Source organism: Dermochelys coriacea, chromosome 14 (assembly GCF_009764565.3).
Source record: "Dermochelys coriacea isolate rDerCor1 chromosome 14, rDerCor1.pri.v4, whole genome shotgun sequence".
NCBI lineage: Eukaryota > Metazoa > Chordata > Testudines > Dermochelyidae > Dermochelys > Dermochelys coriacea.
In genome coordinates, this window is record NC_050081.1 from 8,834,237 (window position 1) to 8,858,242 (window position 24,006).

Sequence of the window (24,006 nt, forward strand, 5' to 3'; positions counted from 1 at the left end):
TCCTACTACCATTATGTTTATTTATATGTTTGCATTTATAGAAACGAAGAAAGCCACCATAGACATAAGTAATGATATAGGATCTCTGTTCCTACCTGGTACTTTTTCTCCCAAGATTGACTCATAAAGTCCAACAAATACATTAGCACCACATTCTGTGAGCTTTGTCACATGCAGATTTATATGACATTTCATAAGAAGATCATTGGCGACATCAACCCAGTCTATTAAAAAAATGTTAAAACATGTAAATGATTTAGCTAGAAAATAAATACAAAACCCTGTCTCTGTACAGTACGATGAAGGGAGACAATCAGCTAAAGGCTCATGTAACAAGTTTTGCAAGTAGAAAGTGTCTTTTTATGCCTATTAAAGGCTAAAGAAATTATTTATGTACTTGTGGGAGCAAAAGACAGGAGTGAAAGACAGCCCCCTGTGTCACCCAAATTGTTTTTCATTATGGAAAACTGTGTATTCTTTGATATTTGGGCAGAACAATAAAGAAGGACAATTAAGTATAATATGACCCTTGATATGACAATTCAAAATATTCTATCGTTATTGATTAAACAATATAAGAATTTGTTTCTTTCTATTAGAGATCTGAAGTTTATGGCAATGATCCTGCAAGCCATCCACATACAGAATTCCCATTAATTTTAAGGATAGATGTGTCCAGAGTGCTTAATGGATCAGGCCAGTTTTTTGTATTATCCCTTCAGAAGCCACAGAGCAAAAGCTGCCAATAATGTTCATTTTCCCCAATCCCAGCACAATCCATACATTGCAAACATCACATCAAAGAGTGCAGGACAATCTTCGTCTACTGGCCTAATACACCAAGTAATTATATGTAATTTTTTTCATGTTGTGCCAACATATAGAAAGAATTATTGTTTACATAAATATTAAAAGGATTTTTTTAGTATACAGATGGAGATGGGATATTAGAACATAGATGGGACTTGGGCTGTAGCAGCTGTTGTATTGTGAAAATTGGGTAGTTTGATTTTCATCCAACTTTGAGGAAGGGAGCAGACTAGCAGGTCCCAACCAACAGACCCTGATGCGAAATGCAGTAAGTGTGCAGCCTTCCAGTCACATCAAGGAAGAAGAGAAAGGGAGAATGGAGGGGAAGTGTACAAATGAGCAGAGAAGAAGCAAGGCTAGCTTTAACTTAAGGGCAGTCACTTGGGACAGCAAGATGTCCAGCATGGGAAGAAGGGCAGAAGTTTGCTGGTATGCCGATCAGTGGTCCAGAGAGACGAGTTAACTGCCTCCCCTGCCAGCGGCGCTACCACACACATATTCCTCTTTTCTGCCCCAACACACAAAAGGTTTTCTGCATCACCCAATAGTTTTTAACTATTAAGAGGATAGAGTGGATGAAACAGAAAGTTCAGGAAATCGTAGTAAGGAAAGCAAATTTTTGCTAGAGCTGCAAGAACCTGCTGGTTGGTGTCCTGAAGTGATTTTCTCCTCCCCTCGCTGGTGTGGCCACGTTTGCCCCCCAAAAGATTTGCCCTCAGGTTTCATTTTCACATGCATTCAACATCAGGAAATTAAAGAATACTTCTTGGTTGTTTATTAGTCTTTAAGCTATGGCCCAATAACTTGTTTCATTTTCAGTATTAACATGTTAACTGAGGGCACCTGGGGATCGCTCACCAAAGAGAAAGCCTCAGAGGCTGTAATTAAGTCATAACACAAGAAAAGGAGCCACTTCGTTTTGGGACATAGGGCAAGAAAGATTATAGGTATTGCCCTCACCAAACATTGCTCAGACAGGAGAAAAGACAACCCCCACCTAGCCCAGCATGGAGCCAGGACCAGAGGCAGGTGGTGGATATTTACTGCTCTACTTAATTTTTTAAGTAAACTTAACTTTGAAGACAAGTTGGGAGGCCTCCCTGTTACATAAGCCATTCCTTCCGCTCCCTTGCCCCATGCAGCTTTCCAGAATAAATAGTAGCTACTCACCCCAGCTCTAAAACCTACCACAGCAATGAGACAGTGGCTCCTACACACACAGCCCACATATACGGACGGGCTAGGAAGGATGGGCGATAACACAGGGCCCTAGCCTGGGACTCCCGAGACCAGGGTTCACGTCCCACCTCAGCCTCACTCCGTAACCCTGGGCAAGTCTCTTAATCTGATTGTACACTGTTGACAGTACCTCACAGGGCTGAAAGGCAGCAGTAAGGAGCCAACTATTACGGTGAAAAGGGCCAGGTAAGTAGATGGGGGGGGGGGGACAGGGCGAGTCCCACATCCCTCCCCCCCCCCGCCACCACACACCCCGTCTCCCCCAAGAGCCCCCCGCCCCGCCCATGGGGCTCCCTTCTACACCCCCCCACCTCTCTCCTCAGGGCTGCCCATGGTTCACTGGGACGCGAAGCCGAAACTCCCAACTGGCGAACACAGACCGCGCCGGCTCCCCTCCCCCTTCCAGAATATTTAAATAGCGCGTCAGCGCTCCCTCCGCACCGATGGTCACGCTGGAGCCGGAAGGGGCGGGGCTTCTGGCTGGGCTTCTGCCGTTTTTCATACTTTTAGCGGGTTTGATTTTTTTTTTTTTTTTAATTTTCTATCCGGCCTCGCTGATGTTTTCACCGTTTCGGGTTTTTTTAAACATCGATTACGTTTATCGTTATTTAGCCGCCGCGTCGGCTCCGGTCGCTATAGAAACTGCGAGGGGGCGGATCCTACGACGCCGCTAAGTGACGCGCGCGAAGGAGCGCTTTATGTTGGGTCACGTGATGCTGGCCAACCTCCCCTCCCCCCACGGGTGGTTTTAAATTGGGGCTGTTAATTACATGGTCGGACTCTACGGGAGTAAACCCGTAGAGGAATGCAGCGTGGGACCCCCCACCCCACGAGAGTGATGGGGGGGTCTCACGTGGGACCCCCCCCACCCCACGAGAGTGATGGGGGGGTCTCACGTGGGACCCCCCCACCCCACGAGAGTGATGGGGGGGTCTCACGTGGGACCCTTCTCACTGGGCAGAGCTCAGGCAATGCAATAACTATAGGATCTCCCCCCCCCACACACACACTGTGGAGAGTAATAGGGGAAGTCCTGGCATGCACAAGCAAACCCAATGAGGAGGAGCAACAATAGTGTCCCAGAGAAGCTTTTTTCCTCCCCACCCCCTCCCGGGAGAGGGACGTGGGTGTCCCAGCACCCATAGAAAACACCCCCACCCTAGACAGAGTAACACGGGTGCCCTCGACAGGGTTGCCATCTTTGAGGTACAAAAAAATGGGACACCCAGGATGATCCTGGGCCCATAAAATTAGACAATTGGCAGGGGGTGTACTGAGCACCCTTACAGATTTCTCAGGACAGATACCTCAAAAAAAAAAAAGGGATGCTTCTGTGAAAACATGGACAAATGGCAACCTGACTCCCTACTGCCCACAGGGAACACCCTGGGGAGAGCAATGTGGGTATCCCAGCACTCACAGGAAGCCTCCAGGAGAAACTAACAGGGTCATATCAGAGGGATGAGCACTAGCACCTGCCCCAAGAGACAGCAATGCAAGGTATGCTAGTGCCCACAGGGAGAACCACACAGGTGTTTCATGGGGGACACCCCCTGGAGAGAGACATGGGTCTCCTCCACCCCATGGTGTGAGTGGAACTGTTAGTCCTGTCCTCAGAAATGTTAAACAGGTGGAACACAAATTCTTACTCCTTCCAATTGCTCTAGCTCCAAAAAAAAAACAAAAAAAACCACCTCTGTAATAAACATCATGCTCCATCTCGCTGTTTTTGTTCCTTCCTCTTTCCTATGTCCATTGTCTATTTTCACTCTAAACTCTTTGAAGCAGTAGCTATGTCCTATGTATAAAGCAACAATAATCATTTTACAGGTCAATAATGCATAATCACAGTGTGATATGAAAAGTCCTATATGTTGACTCAGAATAACATAACAATAGAAAAGCATAAGAAAAACAGTTCTACAGATTGTGCTAAAGACATACTGTGTCTAATCACTCTGAAGTAGAGTATTATGTAAGATTAATAGGTTCAGGCCTTCACGGCCAAATTCAGGTGAGGAGAAGGCAGGTATGAGGTATTGGGGCGGGAGGGGGGAAATGAGAGAGCTCTGGTAATTGATTTAGTCAGTCAGATTCGTCCTAGGGAATGCTGGGAGGATTTTGCCAATAAAGGATTTAGTTTAAGAAGCTTTTTTTGAGAGTAGAGGGTTGGGATTAAAGGGGGCAGGAGCTTCAGGAGTGCTTGAGAAGATAAGGCAGCATAAGGAAGTTTCTGATCTTGGAAGGAAAACTTGTTCTAGCATGTAGGAATGTTGGGCACTCTTATCACTGCAGGAAAAAGCTTGAGAGATTTTGCCTGCTGACACTTACCTCTCTTGACTGCTGTTCCCGAGGTTTCCAGCTTTGTCCATGCAGAGACATCCACGCATTTGTTTACCTAAGGCCTAAACACATTTGTTTACCAATTAACCAGTGGCTAAGGGTTTTCAAAATCCCATATTACATCAAACCATGCCACACCAGAATTTGGAGTGCCCCATTCATTAAAATCCCAAATACACATAATGTATGGTGCTTAAAACAGGCTAAAGACAAAGGCATTTGGGATCTCAATTATTGCTATAAGAAAAGGAGTACTTGTGGCACCTTAGAGACTAACAAATTTATTAGAGCATAAGCTTTCGTGAGCTACAGCTCACTTCATCGGATGCATTTGGTGGAAAAAACAGAGGAGAGATTTATATACACACGCACAGAGAACATGAAACAATGGGTTTATCATACACACTGTAAGGAGAGTGATCACTTAAGATAAGCCATCACCAACAGCAGGGGGGGAAAGGAGGAAAACCTTTCATGGTGACAAGCAGGTAGGCTAATTCCAGCAGTTAACAAGAATATCAGAGGAACAGTGGGGGGTGGGGTGGGAGGGAGAAATACCATGGGGAAATAGTTTTACTTTGTGTAATGACTCATCCATTCCCAGTCTCTATTCAAGCCTAAATTAATTGTATCCAGTTTGCAAATTAATTCCAATTCAGCAGTCTCTCCTTGGAGTCTGTTTTTGAAGCTTTTTTGTTGAAGTATAGCCACTCTTAGGTCTGTGATCGAGTGACCAGAGAGATTGAAGTGTTCTCCAACTGGTTTTTGAATGTTCTAATTCTTGACGTCTGATTTGTGTCCATTCATTCTTTTACGTAGAGACTGTCCAGTTTGGCCAATGTACATGGCAGAGGGGCATTGCTGGCACATGATGGTATATATCACATTGGTAGATGCGCAGGTGAACGAGCCTCTGATAGTGTGGCTGATGTGATTAGGCCCTATGATGGTATCCCCTGAATAGATATGTGGACAGAGTTGGCAACGGGCTTTGTTGCAAGGATAGGTTCCTGGGTTAGTGGTTCTGTTGTGTGGTGTGTGGTTGCTGGTGAGTATTTGCTTCAGATTGGGGGGCTGTCTGTAAGCAAGGACTGGTCTGTCTCCCAAGATCTGAGAGAGCGATGGCTCGTCCTTCAGGATAGATTGTAGATCCTTGATGATGCGTTGGAGAGGTTTTAGTTGGGGGCTGAAGGTGATGGCTAGTGGCGTTCTGTTGTTTTCTTTGTTGGGCCTGTCCTGTAGTAGGTGACTTCTGGGTACTCTTCTGGCTCTGTCAATCTGTTTCTTCACTTCAGCAGGTGGGTATTGTAGTTGTAGGAATGCATGATAGAGATCTTGTAGGTGTTTGTCTCTGTCTGAGGGGTTGGAGCAAATGCGGTTATATCGTAGCGCTTGGCTGTAGACAATGGATCGAGTGGTATGATCTGGATGAAAGCTAGAGGCATGTAGGTAGGAATAGCGGTCAGTAGGTTTCCGATATAGGGTGGTGTTTATGTGACCATCGCTTATTAGCACCGTAGTGTCCAGGAAGTGGATCTCTTGTGTGGACTGGTCCAGGCTGAGGTTGATGGTGGGATGGAAATTGTTGAAATCATGGTGGAATTCCTCAAGAGCTTCTTTTCCATGGGTCCAGATGATGAAGATGTCATCAATGTAGCGCAAGTAACACGGCTGCTACTCTGAAACCTGTAATTATTGCTATGAGAGCATTGAAATGGCAGGGAGATGCAAACCAGAAAGCCAATTATATTGAAACTGGTACAAAATCTGGGTTTCAATATAAGCAAGTAGGAGATTGAGAGACCTCCATAAAACCATGACTTAATTGGTAAATTAATACATCAGACCACTTAGCATAAAGCAGGAAGGAGTAAAGGAAAAATCAAAAATCTTTGCTTATTCAAATATTGCATCTAATATGGCTTTTTTGTAAACTCCTTGAGGAAGGAACCATCTTTTTGTTCTTTGTACAGCAGCTAGCACAATGCAGTCCTGATTCATAGCTGGGGCTCCTAGATTATATGCAAAAAGAAAAGGAGTACTTGTGGCACCTTAGAGACTAACAAATTTATTAGAGCATAAGCTTTCGTGAGCTACAGCTCACTTCATTGGATGCTGTAGCTCACGAAAGCTTATGCTCTAATAAATTTGTTAGTCGCTAAGGTGCCACAAGTACTCCTTTTCTTTTTGCGAATACAGACTAACACGGCTGCTACTCTGAAACCTAGATTATATGGTAATCCAGACAAAAAAAGATAATATGAGGAACCATTAGGAAAGGGATAGGTAATAAGACAAAAATACAATGCCTCTGTATAAATCCAGGTTACAGAGCTGGCTCCAGGCACCAGCTTTCCAAGCAGGTGCTTGGGGTGGCATTCAGAATGGGGTGGCAGTCTGTGTCCTGCATTGGCAATTCGACAGCAGCTCTGCCACTGTTGCGGTGGCAGCAATTCAGCAATGACTGCTTGGGGTGGCAAAATTGGTAGAGCCGCCCCTGGCAGGCTATGCCCACATTTTGAATACTGCATGCCAGTCTGGTCGCCCCATCTCAAAAAAAGATATATTAGACTTGGGAAAGGTAAGAGAAAGGCAACAAAAATGATTAGGGGTATGGAACAGCTTCTGTATGAGGAGAGATTAAAAAGACTGGGTCTTTTCATCTTGGAAAAGAGATGACTAAGAGGGGATATGATAGCGGTTTATAAAATCTTGACTGGTGTGGAGAAAATGAATAAGGAAATGTTATTTGCTCCTTCACATAACGGAAGAGCTACAGGGGGGTCACCCAATTAAATTAATGGACACCAGGTTTAAAACAAAAGGAAGTACTTCTTCACACAACGCACAGTCAACGTGTGAAACTCACTACCAGGTATGTTGTGAAGGTCAAAATTATAACAAGGTTGAAAAACAACTAGTTAAGTCAGTGGAGGATAGGTCCATCAATGGCTATTAGCCAGGATGGTCAGGGATTCAACACCATACTCTCTAAGTGTCCCTAGCTTCTTTTGACACAAGCTGGGAGTGGACGACAGGGAATGAATCACTCTTTGATTGCCTGTTCTATTCATTCCCTCTGAAGCACTTGGCATTGGCCACTGTCAGCAGACAGGATACTGGGCTAGATGGATCATTGGTCTGACCCAGTATGGTCATTCTTATCTTATTTTATAGTGCTGATCATGCTGTTATCCTAACAATGTCACATACATTAATTTATCCTTGAAACACACCTAGGAAGTAGGAAAGTATTATTAGCTATATTTTACAGATAAGGAAACTGAGGTACAGAAAGACTAAGAGATTAATTAAATGTGGAAAAGGAAGTCTGTCATAGAACCAGGAAGTAAACCCACATCTCACGTATTCCAACCCAACACATTCATCATAAAACCATCCTTTTCCTAAACCAGCTTTCCTCCCTTGTAAAAGGTCCTTTTAAATTATATGATTGGAACATATATGTATATTGAACAAGTATATAGACTGGGTACCATGATCAGCAGTGAAATAATTAACAATATTATTATTTAAATTCTATCATAACAGGCTTGAAGGTTAAGACCCATTTGAAATGAAGGGCCTTTGAGATCAATGGAGCAATTCACACTTTTCAGCATTATTGTTTCAATCAGTCTGCAAGCAGGGGTTACAGTCTCAAAGTTATCTTCACAAGCAATGTTTAATTTTGTTTTAAAATAGTAATAATGGTTGAAAATGTCTAGAGTGTACAGGACCATAGAAAAGGTAGTGATATGATTAAAGGGCTCCAACAAACAAAAGACTAGAGAGGAATGTACAGTGTGCGTTTTTAAAACCCATATGCACTTCTGTGCACTAGTGCACTTTTTATGACTTTTGAACTGGTATATTAATTCTGTTAGGGGAGTTGGAAGGATACAGCTAGTAACCATTTACAATCACAGTTATCTTAATATTCATAAATTCTGAAAATGCCTGAACACTGGACAACAATCTAAAAAAATATACAGGGCTATGTGTATTTATGCTCTGTATTTTTCTTGTAAGGAAAATTATTCCAGCAATTCCAATTATTTGTGATCAGGCAATTAATTTCAGTGGGATTTGGGCACTTTAAAATCCCAGCCTACTTTTGGGGTGTATTTGATCCAAAACTCTTGGCCACTTGCTACTCTGTGTCTGTTTGGCATTTCCTATCTACAATGAGAAATCTCAGAAATTCTCTCATTATTAGTTTAGTATGGGTGCTGCAGCTCCACCATTCCTAACAGCAATGGCAGCTCTAGAGAAGACTGGGCATCAGCAGATGCTAAAGCAATGATGGAAGAATTTCTGAAAATAGGGCAGATGTAATCTGTAGTGAAACATGAGGTAATTTAATGGTAAATAGTCTAGATGAAATTACTACATAGTGGGTGCACAACTGGTTGAAAGACCATACTCAGAGTAGTTTCTGTCAAACTGGGTGGGCATATTTAGTGGAGTCCCACAGGGGTCAGTCCTGGGTCCTATGCTATTAATTATTTGAATTAATGACTTGGATAATAGAATAGAGAGTATGCTTATAAAATTTGCAGATGACACTAAGATGGGAGAAGTTGCAAGCAGTCTGGAGGACAGGATTAGGATTCAAAACTTCTTCGACAAATTGGAGAATTGGTCTGAAATCAACAAGATGAAATTCAATAAAGACAAGTGCAAATACTTCACTTAGGAAGGAAAAATTAAATGCACAACTACAAAATAGGAAATAACTGGCTAGGTAGTAGTACTACTGAAAAGGATCTGCTGGGGTTATAAGGGATCACAAATTGAACATTTCAACAATGTGATGCGGTTAGAAAAAAGGCTGATATAATTCTGTGGCATATTAAAAAGAGTGTTGTAGGTAAGACACAGGAGGTAATTGTCCTGCTCTACTCGGCAATGGTGAGGCCTCAGCGGGAGTAGTGTGCCTAATTCTGGATACCAAACTTTGGGAAAGATGTGGATAAATTGGAGAAAGTCTAGAGGAGAGCAATAAAAATTATAAAAACGTTTAAAAAACCTGACCTGTGAGGAAAAGTTAAAAAAACCTGGGTATGTTTATTCTTGAGAAAAGAAGACTGACAGAGGAACCTGATAACCAGCTTGAAATATGCTAAAGGGCTGTTATAAAGAGGACCATGAACAACTGTTCTCCATGGCCACTGAAGGTAGGACAAGAAGTAATAGTCTTACTGTGCAGCAAGAGAGATTTTGGTTAGATCAAATTTCTCAAACTGTGATCTACAGACCACTGAGCTCCATTCAGGTGGTCCATGGATAGTTCCCTCTAAGGTGTGTGCCTGGGTGGCCACACACGAGAGAATGAGGGGCCACCCACCTAATTAGTGGAGCCGTACAGGCGTGGCTCCACTAATTAGGTGCCTGGACCCTGGAGAAGACACACATGTAAGGTGAGGTGCTGGCCTTGCGGGGAATAGGAGGTAGGTGGGAGGAGGCAGTGGGGTCAGAAGAGAGGGTGCAGGGAATTTGGGACGTGCAGGGCTGTGGTGGCCAGAGAAAGAGGCGACTTTCCCCAGCTCCAGGGTTGCGGCTTCTGGGGAGAGATGGCCAACCTTCCCAGCCTCAGCCCTGTGGCTGCTGTGGCAGGGGAGAGACCCTCTCCTTCCCAGCCCCAGCTCAGGGGCTGCTGCGGCAGGGGAGAGAGAGCACATCCATTGCATTCGAAAGGTAAGACTACTCATATTAAAATATGAGTTGTGTGCTTTTATTTGTAGAACAAAAAAAGTTAATTATTAAGGTTTTTTTTATATAGCACTTTTATGCAAAGCACTTTACAATAGTTAGCTAATGGTACAAACATTTGGAAAGATCATTAACTGGTCCGCTGAGACCTTCAGCAATTTTCAAGTGGTCCGTGAAGAAAAAAGTTTGAGAACCACTGGGTTAGATCACAGGAAAAATGTTCCAACTATAAGTAGTAAAGCACTGGAATAGGCTTCCAAGGGAGGTTGTGAAACAGTCATTGTTCTAGGCTTTTAAGAACAGGCTGGACAAACATCTGTCGGGGATGAGCTAGGTTTATCCTGCCTCAGAGCAGGGTTCTGGACCTGATGACCTCTCAAGGTCCCTTTTAGCCCCACATTTCTATGATTCGAAATAAAACAAAACTCCTCTCTACTATGAGACTAACTAATTTATTTGAGCATAAGATTTCGTGAGCTACAGCTCACTTCATCGGATGCATGCAGTGGAAAATACAGTGGGGAGATTTATATACATAGAGAACATGAAACAATGGGTGTTACCATACACACTGTAACAAGAGTGATCAGGTAAGGTGAGCTATTACCAGCAGGAGAGAAAAAAAAACCTTTTGTAGAGATAATCAAGGTGGGCCATTTCCAGCAGTTGACAAGAACGTGTGAGGAACAGGGGTGAGGGGGGGTAAACATGGGGAAATAGTTTTTCTTTGTGTAATGACACATCCACTCCCAGTCTTTATTCAAGCCCAAGTTAATGGTGTCCAGTTTTCAAATTAATTCCAATTCAGCAGTCTCTCATTGGAGTCTGTTTTTGAAGTTTTTTTGTTGAAGAATTGCCACTTTTAGGTGTGTAATCGAGTGACCAGAGAGATTGAAGTGTTCTCCAACTGGTTTTTGAATGTTATAATTCTTGACGTCTGATTTGTGTCCATTTATTCTTTTACGTAGAGACTGTCCAGTTTGGCAGACATGGCAGAGGGACATTGCTGGCACATGATGGCATATATCACACTGGTAGATGTGCAGGTGAATGAGCCTCTGATAGTGTGGCTGATGTGATTAGGCCCTATGATGGTGTCCCCTGAATAGTTATGTGGACACAGTTGGCAACGGGCTTTGTTACAAGGATAGGTTTCTGGGTTAGTGTTTTTGTTGTGTGGTGTGTTGCTTCAGGTTGGGGGGCTGTCTGTAAGCAAGGACTGGCCTGTCTCCCAAGATCTGTGAAAGTGATGGGTCGTCCTTCAGGATAGGTTGTAGATCCTTGATGATGCATTGGAGAGGTTTTAGTTGGGGGCTGAAGGTGATGGCTAGTGGCGTTCTGTTATTTTCTTTGTTGGGCCTGTCCTGTAGTAGGTGACTTCTGGGTACTCTTCCGGCTCTGTCAATCTGTTTCTTCACTTCAGCAGGTGGGTATTGTAGTTGTAAGAATGCTTGATAGAGATCTTGTAGGCGTTTGTCTCTGTCTGAGGGGTTGGAGCAAATGTGGTTGTATCATAGAGCTTGGCTGTAGACAATGGATCGTGTGGTGTGATCTGGGTGAAAGCTGGAGGCATGTAGGTAAGTATAGTGGTCAGTAGGTTTCCAGTATTGGGTGGTTTTTACGTGACCATCGCTTATTAGCACTGTAGTGTCCAGGACGTGGATTTCTTGTGTGGACTGGTCCAGGCTGAGGCTGATGGTGGGATGTCAACTGCTGGAAATGGCCCACCTTGATTATCACTACAAAAGGTTTTTTTTCTCTCCTGCTGGTAATAGCTCACCTTACCTGATCACCCTGGTTACAGCGTGTATGGTAACACCCATGGTTTCATGTTCTCTGTGTATATAAATCTCCGCACTGTATTTTCCACTGCATGCATCCGATGAAGTGAAGCTGTAGCTCACGAAAGCTTATGCTCAAATAAACGTGTTCGTCTCGAAGGTGCCCCAAGTCCTCCTTTTCTTTTTGCGGATACAGACTAACACGGCTGCTCCTCTGAAACGTCTCTACTATGGTGAACCACCTGCCCAGTCACAACATTAGGGGGCTGAATTTATTAGGATTTTGTGTGCGTGTGTGAGAACAGTACACTGACTGGAACAGCCATGTCAGAAGCTGGGGCTGTTTAGCTGGAAGCCGCTCAGGACCAATGTGGGGCAAAGCCCTTTTGATGCGAGTGGGCTTGTTTCCCTCAACAGTCTCGGCGAAGGCGTTCAATACAGTTGGTCAAGGCCCCCCCCCCCTCACGTTCTTCCCCCTCCATCACCTCAGCCGAACGGGGCTACCTACCAAGGCCTTTATTACATGAACGGGGCCCGGGGGGGGGGGGGGGTTGGGTGGCACGCAGGGGCGAGCGGCGCGCGCTGCTCTCAGAGGCCTGGGCGCGAAGGGCTGGAGTCAGGCCAGGGAGGGAAGGACGCCGCTCCAGGGCTCTGGGTACGCGCCTGGGGAACGGAACGGGGCGGGAAGGCCGGACAGTGACGGGAACGCGAGCCACGCCCGAAGTGGAAGGGAAACTTCCGCCGGCGAGCGCCCTAGCCGGCCGGCGAGGAAAAACACAAGCCCAGGACAGCGCTCTCGTGGTCACGCCCACAAGCGGGGGAGGGGAATCCGGGCGACTCGAGCTGTGACGCATGACAGAGGGGCGGGTTCTGTGCCTGCGTCACGAACCGGTTCCCAGCATGCCCTACGGCACCGGCTATATAACCGGCGTCCGGGCGGCTGGGCGGTCCCCATTCATTAGAATCGCCCGCCCTTGCTGGTTTTGCTGTACCTTCCGCCGCTCGCTTTAGTGCTCGGGCTCGTCTCGCGTCCGCCGCCATCACCATGCCTGGGTACGACATGGACAGAGGGTGAGCCTGGGGCCTCAGCCGGCGCTTGTCGCCCTTTTCGTCCGTATTCCTAGAGCGACCGTTTAGCCGTGTAAAATGGCGGCCGGGTGGCAGCCCTCTCCTAAGCGATCCACGGGTGGCGGGAGGGGCTGCTGTCTGCAGGGGGCGATGGGGCCCGATGCGCGCAGGGGGCTGGGGGGAGCATCGTGAGCCCCGGGGTCGCTAGGATCTCGGCGGTTGGGGTTATTGGGCACTGGGGCGGGGGGCTTTGGGGGCTCGATTCCCTTTCGGGTTGCGCCCACCGCGCCGCGGGAGGCGGGGTCCAGGACTCCCGGCTGGGCGGCTTGGGGAGCGCCGGGCTGGCGGAATCGTGAGTGGCGGGTCAACGGGTTGGGCGGGCGCCTCTCCGGTGCCGGAGCCGCCCCCCCCCCCCCTCCCGCAGGGCCGCTCCCCCGGTCGGACGGCGTCCGGGGCTGAAGCCGGCCGGCTCCTGCTTTGTGTTGTGTAAGCGGATGTTAATGGCCGGCCCCGCCATGCGGTGACTGAGGGGAAATCAAAATGCCGGCTGCTGCTGCCTTTGTTCCTCCCCCTCCCCGCCCAGACTCTAAAATGGCAGCGGCTGGAAAATGTGGCGTAGACAGAAATGAGAAACAAAGGAAACGGCCGCGGCCGCTCCGCCATGTTCCCGCCGGGGGCGGAGGGCATCTCACCCGCCTAGCCGGGGTCGATGGCGGGGGGGGGGGGGCAAATAACTGCTCATGAGCAGCCGCTGTTCCCGGGGCGAGATGGGGGGGGGGATGCGCTTGGCGGCTCAACTTGATTTTGGGGGGGGGGGGGGGAGGTGATTATTTTATCGACATTTTTGTCGAAGGGGCCCCAGATGTGTCTGAGCGTCTCAGTGCGGGTTTCCTTTCCTTACCGAAATCGATGCCTTCGTTTAAAACAAAAACAATAAAAACTCCCCAGCAACCCACTTACGGGAATGTTGTCGCTAGGTTTCATAACGCCCCACCCACGCACACACACACACACACGCACACACACACCGGCTTTCTTCAGGCTCTGACGCACGCTGGGAGTGTCTCTTCTATAACGAAGGCGTTGGAGCTGCCTTGTTTGTTTAATCGTTTCTAACGAATCGTTTGAGCACTCTTTAGACAATGACGAGCGCCTTCCCGTTTGGGATGTTAGGTATTTGATAACTAGCGCATACCTGCTGCTGGGGCCTTCGTTAGATCTGTGGCATTTACTGTTTGGTTTTGAAGATCCCATGCAGTTAAATCCTTGAAAACGTTGCCTTCTTAAATACTTATGAACACAAACGAGGAATTTGATCTATTGACAATCTTAGAATTGATCCAATGTTATGGAAATGAGTTAATCGCCACGTATGGGAACAAGTTAGAATTTTCAAATTTCTTCAAGGATAATTACTATTAATTTTTTTTCCCAGTTTTGGTGGTCCTCGTTTTGGAGGAAGCAGAGGTGGGCCTTTATCTGGAAAGAAATTTGGAAACCCCGGAGAAAAACTCACAAAAAAGAAATGGAACCTAGATGAACTGCCCAAATTTGAGAAGAATTTTTATCAAGAGCATCCTGATGTAGTTAGACGCACTGTGGTATGTACCATGACTGGTTTTTTCCTTATTAAACTTCTTTATCTTTGCAGGAATTGTCACTTAATGTGCTTTTTACTTGGCAATTTATTGATTGTGGGACATGGATCAATAACTTTAGACATAATTACACTTAAATTGAATGCAGCTGGTATGAGTGAAGTTTTGCTGTAGATTTTTTTAAAGTGTTAATAAAGCTGACATGTAATTATTTCTTTTGCAGCAAGAGGTTGAACAGTACAGAGCAAGCAAAGAAGTTACAGTGAAGGGCCATAACTGTCCAAAACCACTTATAAATTTTTATGAGGCTAACTTTCCTGGTAAGTACAAATCTCCATATACCAAGGAGTTACTCAGGCTTCATGAATACAAACAATGGCTAATTTATTGGTTCTCTTTTGCAGCAAATGTTATGGAAGTAATTCAGGCACAGAATTTCACTGAACCAACTGCTATTCAGGCACAAGGATGGCCTGTTGCTTTGAGTGGACTGGATATGGTTGGAGTAGCACAGACTGGATCAGGAAAAACATTGTCTGTAAGTTGTGACTTTTTTAATTCTGGGAATGTAGTTGCATAATCTCAACTTCATAAAGTGTTTCCAGTACCTTTATCTGTAAATCCAGTTATATCTGAAATACATATTAACAGAAGGTTTTCTTTGGTTTTTAAACAGTACTTATTGCCTGCCATAGTGCATATAAACCATCAGCCATTCCTAGAGCGAGGAGATGGACCTATTGTGAGTATAAATGTGAATTTTTTATTTTAAGAGGAATGTTGTATTAAAAGCACAGGTGGGGGGGATATTGTGGAATGAGTAGAAAAATAAGGCATTTAAACTTTATTATGTGGTATTTGCAGATCATCAGTTCCATATTTTAGCTAGTCCACCAGGTTCAGGTGCATTGCATAGACCCTGTCCTCCATTAAGGCTTTGTCAAAGAATTCAGAGTAGAAGTTCCGGTATTCCTATTGGAATTATGCTTCTTAAAATGGGAATATTGGCTTGAGGACACTTGTATCTCATAATATGTCTGGCTTTGAGGATATTTTGCTGAAGGCAAAGTCCACAGGGGTAATTGGCAGCAAAAACCAAAAGAGCCTAGTATTAAGCTTTTTAAAGTGCTGCAGGAAGACCATCCTAGCAGCTTCTAAAAGCTTTCGGGTATCAAGTAAAAGTTGGTTACCTTTGCCTCAGCAGGCAACAAAGGACTTTTGAATCTTGTGATGGTAAGAGAAAAGTTAAACTAGATTTGGCAAAAATTGAAAGATTGCACATGCTTGCTTACCCTGATAGTGCTAATTTGATATTGGTAATGTTTACAGTGTCTGGTGCTGGCACCAACTCGAGAACTGGCTCAACAAGTGCAGCAAGTGGCTGCTGAATATAGCAGAGCATGTCGTTTGAAGTCTACTTGTATTTATGGAGGTGCTCCAAAAGGACCACAAATTCGTGATTTAGAAAGAGGTATGAATAAAGTTGTTACCATATAGGCACAGGCAGTGTGGAAAACTCTTGTCAATATGCTAATCTTGGTGTGCTTGGTTTAAGGTGTGGAAATCTGCATTGCAACACCTGGAAGGCTCATAGACTTTTTAGAAGCTGGAAAGACCAATCTCAGGAGATGTACTTACCTTGTACTTGATGAAGCTGACAGAATGCTTGACATGGGATTTGAACCTCAGATCAGAAAAATTGTAGATCAGATAAGGGTAAGTAGAAGTCATGTTCCAATCTTTACTGAACCAAAACTAATGTAGTTTTTTAAAATTACACTAAAATGAAGGTGTCTGCATATAGAAAATCACAATTCTTGCAACCATCATAGTCCTCCTCTCCTTTGAATTACATCCAGCTCAGTTATATTGACATTTTGTTGGACTGGATCTATACTGTTAACACCGTAGTTGGCTGCAGCATTTTGCTATGTGGTTCAACTATGCTGTTCTGCTTGTGTAGTTCAAGTTAATCAAGCCTTAATGTATCTTCAGCCTGACAGGCAAACTCTAATGTGGAGTGCAACATGGCCCAAAGAAGTTAGACAGCTCGCTGAAGATTTCTTGAAAGAATATGTACACATCAACATTGGGGCATTGGAACTAAGTGCAAACCACAACATTCTTCAAATTGTGGATGTATGCCATGATGTGGAGAAGGATGACAAGTACGTAGGCACCTGAGAACTTGTTTGTGCTCCCAAAGCATTTGGGTGGTGGGTGGGGGTGAAAACATTTTAGTTCTGAGTGTCAGATCTCTTCATGGGATGCATCTACTAGATGAATAAAACTAACAAATGTTCAGTGGGGTTTCTTTTGATACTATTTAGCTTTATTCTGCAACTTTAAATTGTTTAATGCTAAGCATCTTAAGGTTAAGGATTGGGTATTAATTTGAAGTGAAATTGTGACTCTTAATAGCAGTACTAAAGAAACTATGCTAATTTTGGGTATCGCATTGAGTCGCTGTTTTGATTTACTAACTTTTTTTGTCAGACTTATTCGGTTGATGGAAGAAATTATGAGTGAGAAAGAAAACAAAACCATTGTGTTTGTGGAAACCAAAAGACGATGTGATGATCTTACCAGAAAAATGAGAAGAGATGGGTATGTTTCCTCTCCAACATTGAATTTTTTTTACCTTTTTAGATTTCACTATGTAGCTTAGCTACTCCAGGCTAGCTTCCATCACTCCACAATTCACTGAGAAGTATCATCCACTGTACATAACTCTTCATAATAACTTAAAAAATCAATCTAGTATGAAATGTCAATTGAATAGTGCATCCAGCAAGATAATCTGTCTCATAATTGGTGCAGTATAAATTTATTAGATGTTTAATGTCCATTTTAGAGGTTTGCAACTGGTCTACTTAAAAGCATAAGTATATATAATGTAACTGGAGGAAGCTTACTCAAATGTTTGTCAAACTGTATCCTGATTTGTTTGCTATATGTATAACATCTTGATGAGGTTAGTCATTCAATTTCAATGTGCTTTCAGGTGGCCAGCAATGGGTATCCACGGTGACAAAAGCCAGCAGGAGCGAGACTGGGTTCTAAATGGTAGGTGTGACTCATAAACTGTTCTTGGCACTTGTCAGATTTTTAATCTAATAAAGAATATAAACTGACTAGACTGTTCTGTTGTAGAATTCAAACATGGAAAAGCTCCCATCCTGATTGCTACAGATGTTGCATCCAGAGGTCTAGGTTAGTATAACTCCTCTAATGCCAGTTGCCAAACATTTAAAGAAAGTTCATTGCTTTCTTTAACCTCTGCATTTTTCTAAGTTTTTTTTCACATAAAGGTGCAGTCTTTGTGGCAAGGCCTAGGCATGACAATCGGAGGACTCGAGGGGGATGGAGGACTAGTGGAAATGATCGGCTGGCTGCTTCCAGTCGAATAGAGAGGTGAAAGCTGAGAGCATTGTGTGCCAGTAATCTTCAAAAGGCAAAGACCATCTTTTAAACGACTACCCCATAAACTGTTCTCTCATGAAACAGCAGTTTTTATTCACAGTTCACTTTGCCCTGGTATCTTTTTTCTGTCCCATGCTTTGCATGATTGCCATGGTACAGTGCTGTTAGCTTTGTGCATACTGTTCGCTGTGATCTGTGGGTCTTTGAATTTCAGTGACTTTGCTGAAATGTCGAAGAAAATTATGAACTTCATTGTTCAATGAAATTCATTTCAACCTTGAAATGGAGAGAGCAGCTTTAAAATGTACTAAGCCTTGTACAAATTGGTGAGTACTGGCACATGAGATCTGAGAAAAAGTCCACCTCTCACTTTAGCAAGTGGGGTGGGAAAGCAATGGCTTCTCCTTTTGAAAGTCAAAGTTCCTCCTTCACCTATACACCAGTCGTCATGTCGAGACCTGCCAGAGAGAGACAGACACATTCTCAAGTGAACCCTGGCTTCTTGGAAGCGCTTGCCTAGACGAGACACAGTGCATAAAAACAACTTGGTGACTTTGGGGGACAGGTATGTTTTTCTTGCAGCTGCGGTTGAAAGGTCTTGGCAAGACAAGCAGTGTGGTCCACTTTTTTTTGAGCTTCTGATGAGTGTGTATGTGAAGGACCTTGTGTGTTTTTACTCTAAGGCCCTCAAATGAGCACATGAAGAGGCTGCTGTGAGCTTTAGTGGCCCTACTGCAAGAAGCATTCAGAAGTCACTTGATGATTTGTAAGGGAACTCTTGAGTTGGGAATGACAAGCAAATGCATTCTCCTTTATGGTAAGGTTTTTAGATCACTGGGTGGGTGATAAGATGGAGTGTGCATACTTTTTTCTCTTCCACAATATTCAAGCAAAAGATAATTCTAACAACATTCTTTGCAGCCATTAGCCTCTTAAAAATATAGTTGTCTAACATTTATTTTTGATTTGGCTGTTGTGGTGTGCAAAACTTTGTACATTGCTTTTTGCCACACTGCAACACTTTACAGATGTGGAAGATGTGAAATTTGTCATCAATTATGACTACCCTAACTCCTCAGAGGACTATATCCACCGAATTGGACGAACTGCCCGCAGTACCAAAACAGGCACAGCCTACACATTCTTTACTCCTAACAATATAAAGCAAGTAAGCGACCTCATCTCTGTGCTTCGGGAGGCTAATCAAGCTATCAACCCCAAATTGCTTCAGTTGATTGAAGACAGAGGTTCAGGTAAATATTCCACTTACTACTCTTTTTTTTTTTCTTGTCAGTGAATTCTTTTTTAGTAGCCTGGTATCTATCCTTTAGACATCTTCTCAACATCACACTGCCTCCAGAGGCCCTGAACTGGGGCAGAATAGTACCTTTTACTTCAGGAATGCATTAAGATTTGTCATGATCTTGCCAGTTAAAAGAAATGGGTTTCAAAATATGTTTATAGTACTGAATCAGGAGCATTGTGTCAATTGTATGGAAAAAATAAAACCTTAATTTTGGCCTGTAGCCATATTATACTACAGTAATCCAGCAGACCACTGTCACTTTGAAAGCACCATCAAAGAGCGGTGATAGAATATAGCCTTTTTAGAGGTTTTTCTTTGGCACCAAAGTTTACCCAATCTGCTGCTGTTAGCATTGGTGGAGAAAAATATGCTTCTTTTCTACATAGTAGGCCCTTTATTTACACCTTTCATTTCCTTCCGTTTCTCTACTGCTAAACGTCCTTGATGCAACTTCCCATTTTCCCCTCTAGATTTCATTTTCTTTTCTATTCAAAGCACTTAATTTGATCATTTTAAGTGCTTATATTGGGGTTGTGTAGAGTTAACACCCTGAGATCAGTGTCAGGCAGTCTGCAGACTGGGAAGCAGTCTGTTTGCACTTAATTCATGTTTGAAAAAGTTGGTTGCAATGATGAGCTTAAACTCAAGGCATCCAGATTTCTATACACAACTTTCATTTGAAGTGCAGACATATCAAGTGGGTCAGGTACTTGACTTTCCTATATAACATGATATTGATGCTTGATTGACAAATAACTCTTGAAGTCAGTATCTCATTTAGATTTTTTTTCCCCTCACAGGTCGTTCCCGAGGTGATCGACGTGACAGATATTCTGCGGGCAAAAGGGGTGGATTTGGTAGTTTTAGAGAGAGAGAGAATTTTGAGAGAACTTACGGTGCAGTAGGGAAGAGAGACTTCGGAGCAAAAGCCCAAAACGGTGGCTACAGTGCTCAAACCTACAGTAATGGAACTCCATTTGGAAATGGCTTTGCAGCTGCTGGCATGCAGGCTGGCTTCAGAGCTGCTGGTAATCCTGCAGGAGCTTACCAGAATGGTTATGATCAACAGTATGCAACTAACATTGCGACTATGCACAATGGTATGAACCAACAGCAGTATGCATATCCTGCCACTGGTGCTGCTCCTATGATAGGTTACCCAATGCCAGCTGGTTATACTCAATAACTTTAGAAGTATATTTAAATGTCTGTTTTTTTCATAATTGCTCTTTATATTGTGTGTTATCAAGACAGGATAGTTATTTAAGAAACTTACAGAAAATGCAGAAATGACTACAGTGCAACAGTAATTATGGTGCACTTTTTCGCTATTTAAGTTGAATATTTCTCTACATTCCTGAAACAATTTTTAGTTTTTTGTACTAGAAAATGCAGGCAGTGTTTTCACCAAGTAAATGTACAGTGATTTGAAATACAGTAACAGAGGGCAGTGCATGGCCTTCCAATAAAGATATTTGAAGACTGAATTTTCTGTGAAATTGAAATTGTTTACTTTTCAAGTGCACAACTTTACATCAGTTGAACATGATAAATGTGTTTCTATTAAATCCTAGAAAAGCTTACTGCATGTCTTATTTTATCCTCTCAATAACCATCTTAAATAACTGGATCTATTGCTAGAGAACCAGCTTACTGCATTCTAGTGCCATGGCTTCCTTTTACTGGTTATAAACAACTTTTTGGAGAACATTAGATGAACTTTATTGGCAGAACTGGCTTCAGATTTAGTATTGAAGAAAGTAATTTTACGCATTTGTTCTGACTCTAGAGTATATTTAATCTGAAAATACATGGAAACAATGGTACAGCTAAATTGTTCTTAGCCTTCACCTAATGAAGAGTTTTGGCTAAGAGTAGTATGCAGCTGTCCTAGAGAAGCTTCTGTCAGATCTTCAAAGCAAGGGTGCTGTAAATATGCAAAGTGGGCTTGAAACTAAAACACAGGTGGTTAATTTTGGCCTCTCAAACCAGGGACATGTTCACCCTTCATTTCTTCTCTGAAGGGCATGGTGGCTTTTTATAACTGCATCTACATCTTGGCACTCACTGACAGGTTCATAAGTGGCACAGTGTATTGAAACTTTCTGTGGATGTTGTGTCCACTAATAGATGCATGTGGAATAACTTACACATTGTAACTTGGGATTCCAAGATCTAGTACTAAAACCTTAGAATTGCAGCCGTGAAAGTTAGAGCACTAATAACTCTCAGTATACAAGTAGACCTGAATTGTTTTGCTTGGAAGCCTTTCCCAGGATTTAGAGACCTCAATAACCAAAAAGGTAATGGGGGACATAACACTCAACATGTACTGTGCATAGATGTTACCAGTACTCTTCCTGTTAACTCAAAAGGTTTGCTCATTAATGTAGTTTTACAACAGTTACTCCTTAAACCTGCATCAGGCCAAGGGTCCCAAGATTAAATAACTTTCTGGGCACAGGGAAAAACCTTAATTTGTGTGAGGCACAGCTCTTTTAACTTGGACATTGTAGGTGAGCCCTGAAATGCAAATTGTTTTCAAATCATCCAGCTTACCAACAGTGTTCAAGATGTAGTCACTATTATTTCACATTGGATGGATGTTGTGTGTATGTATCTCTCAACAGGAGGCTTCTTTTGGCTTGTCTGCTATAACTTTCACTAGCAAATCACATGGTACAATAGTACCCTGGCTTAAACACAGAATGAACTATCTTAACGTTACCATGGTGGCTACAAGCCATGGGTGCTGTACAAACAAAATAACAATTCTGCCCTGAAGAGCTCACAACATATAAAATCAGTTGGTTTTATGGGATAAGGGGGGCAGAATACAAGGAAATGAGACGCTACTGGTCTGGAGGATGGACAGTGTCCTCAGACCCACAAGCAGCTGACTTGTCAAGGTTATCTGGGGTCCCCCAGAAATCGGAAAACATGGCTTTTGAAGTAGCTTTGCCAAATGTGCTGATAACTTCACGTCACTTAGTCCAAGAAAGCACTACAGCTGCTGGTCACCACTCTTATAAACCATTAAGTCAATGGTGCATTCAAATACACTTTTAGCAAGTTGTAGCAGTATTGGGACCTGCATGTAAAATTGCATTTTTGCTGTTTAGTGCTCATTCATTGAAGGATGCTTAATTGCTGGGAGAGACTACTGCAAAACAGTAGTCCTTTTTTAAAGATGGAGTTGTATACATTGAAGTGGTAACTGGATTTACATAAGTTGGTCAAATAACATACATTACCTCACTTTCATATTGTCTAATATCCTGACAACTACACTGCATAAACAGGGTAGGCATTTTTCTAATCACTGATCAAAGCAAGGCTATCTAGGTTACATATGTGTTCTTTCAACCCAAACAGTCTCAAGCAGCTTTGTAGCAGGAAGTCAACTTTTATGAACATTTACAAAGTGTAAGTATTCATTTAGCACTAATACTCTCTGTCCTAAGTGCCAGATTACCCAATTAGTTGTGGGGATGTTCCCTGCCCTCAAGAGGTGGGAGGTGGAAAGTAAGCCCCTAGGAGCTCATAAAGAATAGCCATATTGGCTGAGACCAGTTGTCAGTCTAGCCCCTATGCTGTCTCTGACCTTGCAACTGCCAGTTGCTGCAGAGGGAATGAACAGAAAAGTAGTTTAAGGTGATCTATCTCCTAGCACGCAGTCCCAGCCTTTGGCAGTTGGTGCTTTAGGAACACCTGGAGCATGTGGTTATATACCTAACCCTTGGCTAATCCTCCATGAACTTACCTAGTTCTTTTTTGAACCCAGTTATACCTTTGGTGCTTTCAACAGTCCATGGCAATGAGAACCACAAGTTGCACGTGTGTTGTGTGGAGAAGTACTTCTTTTTTGTTTTTAAATCTTGTTGCCTACTTTGTTTCATTAGGTGAAGGGGTAAATAACATTTCCTTATCCTCAATCATATCCTGCCTCAGTTGTCTTTTCTGAACTGAATCTCTCCATGTATGAAAGCAGTTCCATCCCCAAATCATTTTTGTTCTCTGCACTTTTTCTAATTCTAATATTTTCTCCTGAGATGGGGTGACCAGAACTGTGTGCAGAATTAATGGTGTAGGCATACTATGGCTTTGTATGGTAGCATTATGGTATTTTGTTGTTTATCCCTTTCCTAATGATTCCTGACATTACCATTTTTTGACTGCTGCTCTACATTGAGCAGATGTCAGAGAACTATCCATGATAACTTCAACATCTTTTCTAGAGTTGTGGCAGTTAATTTAAACCCCATCATTTCATATGTATAGTTGGGATTATTTTTTTCCAATGTGCATTACTTTGCACTCGTCAATATTGAATTTCACATGCCATTTTGTCACGCATTTTAGTGAGATCCCTTTGTAACTCTTCTTAGCTTTGCAATTACAAAATTACTCAAAATAGTTATGGTCTGCAATTTTTTCCATCTCTCTATTCACCCCCTTTTCCAGATAGTTTGTGAATATGTTGAATAGCACAGCACAGGTCCCATTACAGTGCTGATCCCATGGACTGGTCCTATTCCCTGCTCTGCCTTGTTGGCTCTTACTGCAATGCACAGGCAAAACCCTCCCCCCAAGACATGGAACTCCCTCCTGGGTTGTTATGTGATAGGGACAGGGATTCCCATATGGAGGCCCTGTGAAAGTGCACTGTGGTAAATCAAGGCCTGCCAGTCTTATCCCAGAATGCACTGACCAACATCCTAAA

The 24,006-nt window shown here is 43.4% G+C and overlaps 2 protein-coding genes across 13 annotated transcripts in view; one reads left to right on the top strand and one right to left on the bottom strand.

Annotated features, from left to right (window-relative positions):
* Positions 1-2,501, bottom strand: part of CEP95 (centrosomal protein 95) — a 29,499-nt gene extending 26,998 nt beyond the window's left edge. For 6 of the 7 annotated variants that reach the window (XM_038372131.2, XM_038372127.2, XM_038372126.2 and 3 more), the window contains exons 1-2: positions 2,361-2,501; positions 96-224 (exon numbers count right to left, since the gene is read on the bottom strand). In XM_038372131.2, the coding sequence (XP_038228059.1) occupies positions 96-224; positions 2,361-2,382 (151 nt within the window). In that variant the 5' untranslated portion in view covers positions 2,383-2,501. Of the gene's footprint in view, positions 1-95; positions 225-1,998; positions 2,144-2,360 lie in introns of those variants that run through there. The other variant, XM_038372124.2, reaches the window with a different exon arrangement.
* Positions 2,502-12,449: 9,948 nt separating this feature from the next.
* On the top strand, positions 12,450-20,770 carry DDX5 (DEAD-box helicase 5). 6 transcript variants are annotated; one of them, XM_038371834.2, is made up of 13 exons: positions 12,450-12,941; positions 14,392-14,557; positions 14,778-14,874; positions 14,959-15,092; positions 15,231-15,296; positions 15,884-16,025; positions 16,110-16,270; positions 16,550-16,722; positions 17,051-17,161; positions 17,559-17,620; positions 17,708-17,767; positions 19,006-19,230; positions 20,084-20,770. In XM_038371834.2, exons 1-13 carry the CDS (start codon positions 12,934-12,936, stop codon positions 20,467-20,469), a joined length of 1,791 nt encoding a protein of 596 aa, XP_038227762.1. In that variant the 5' UTR covers positions 12,450-12,933; the 3' UTR covers positions 20,470-20,770. The 6 variants fall into 6 exon arrangements, with proteins under 6 accessions (XP_038227762.1, XP_038227760.1, XP_043353381.1 ...); XM_038371832.2 differs by having other exon boundaries at positions 12,479-12,959; XM_043497447.1 differs by lacking the exon at positions 12,450-12,941 and adding an exon at positions 13,586-13,730.
* Positions 20,771-24,006: the final 3,236 nt, after the last annotated feature.

Excerpts from the sequence above, each read along its gene's own strand:
- DDX5 (XM_043497444.1), top strand. The coding sequence starts at position 13,666 with ATGGCGGGGGGGGGGGGGCAAATAACTGCTCATGAGCAGCCGCTGTTC. Across the intron at positions 17,162-17,558 it reads AGAAAAATGAGAAGAGATGG|GTGGCCAGCAATGGGTATCC; the intron begins GTATGTTTCCTC and ends ATGTGCTTTCAG. Across the intron at positions 17,768-19,005 it reads TGTTGCATCCAGAGGTCTAG|ATGTGGAAGATGTGAAATTT; the intron begins GTTAGTATAACT and ends AACACTTTACAG.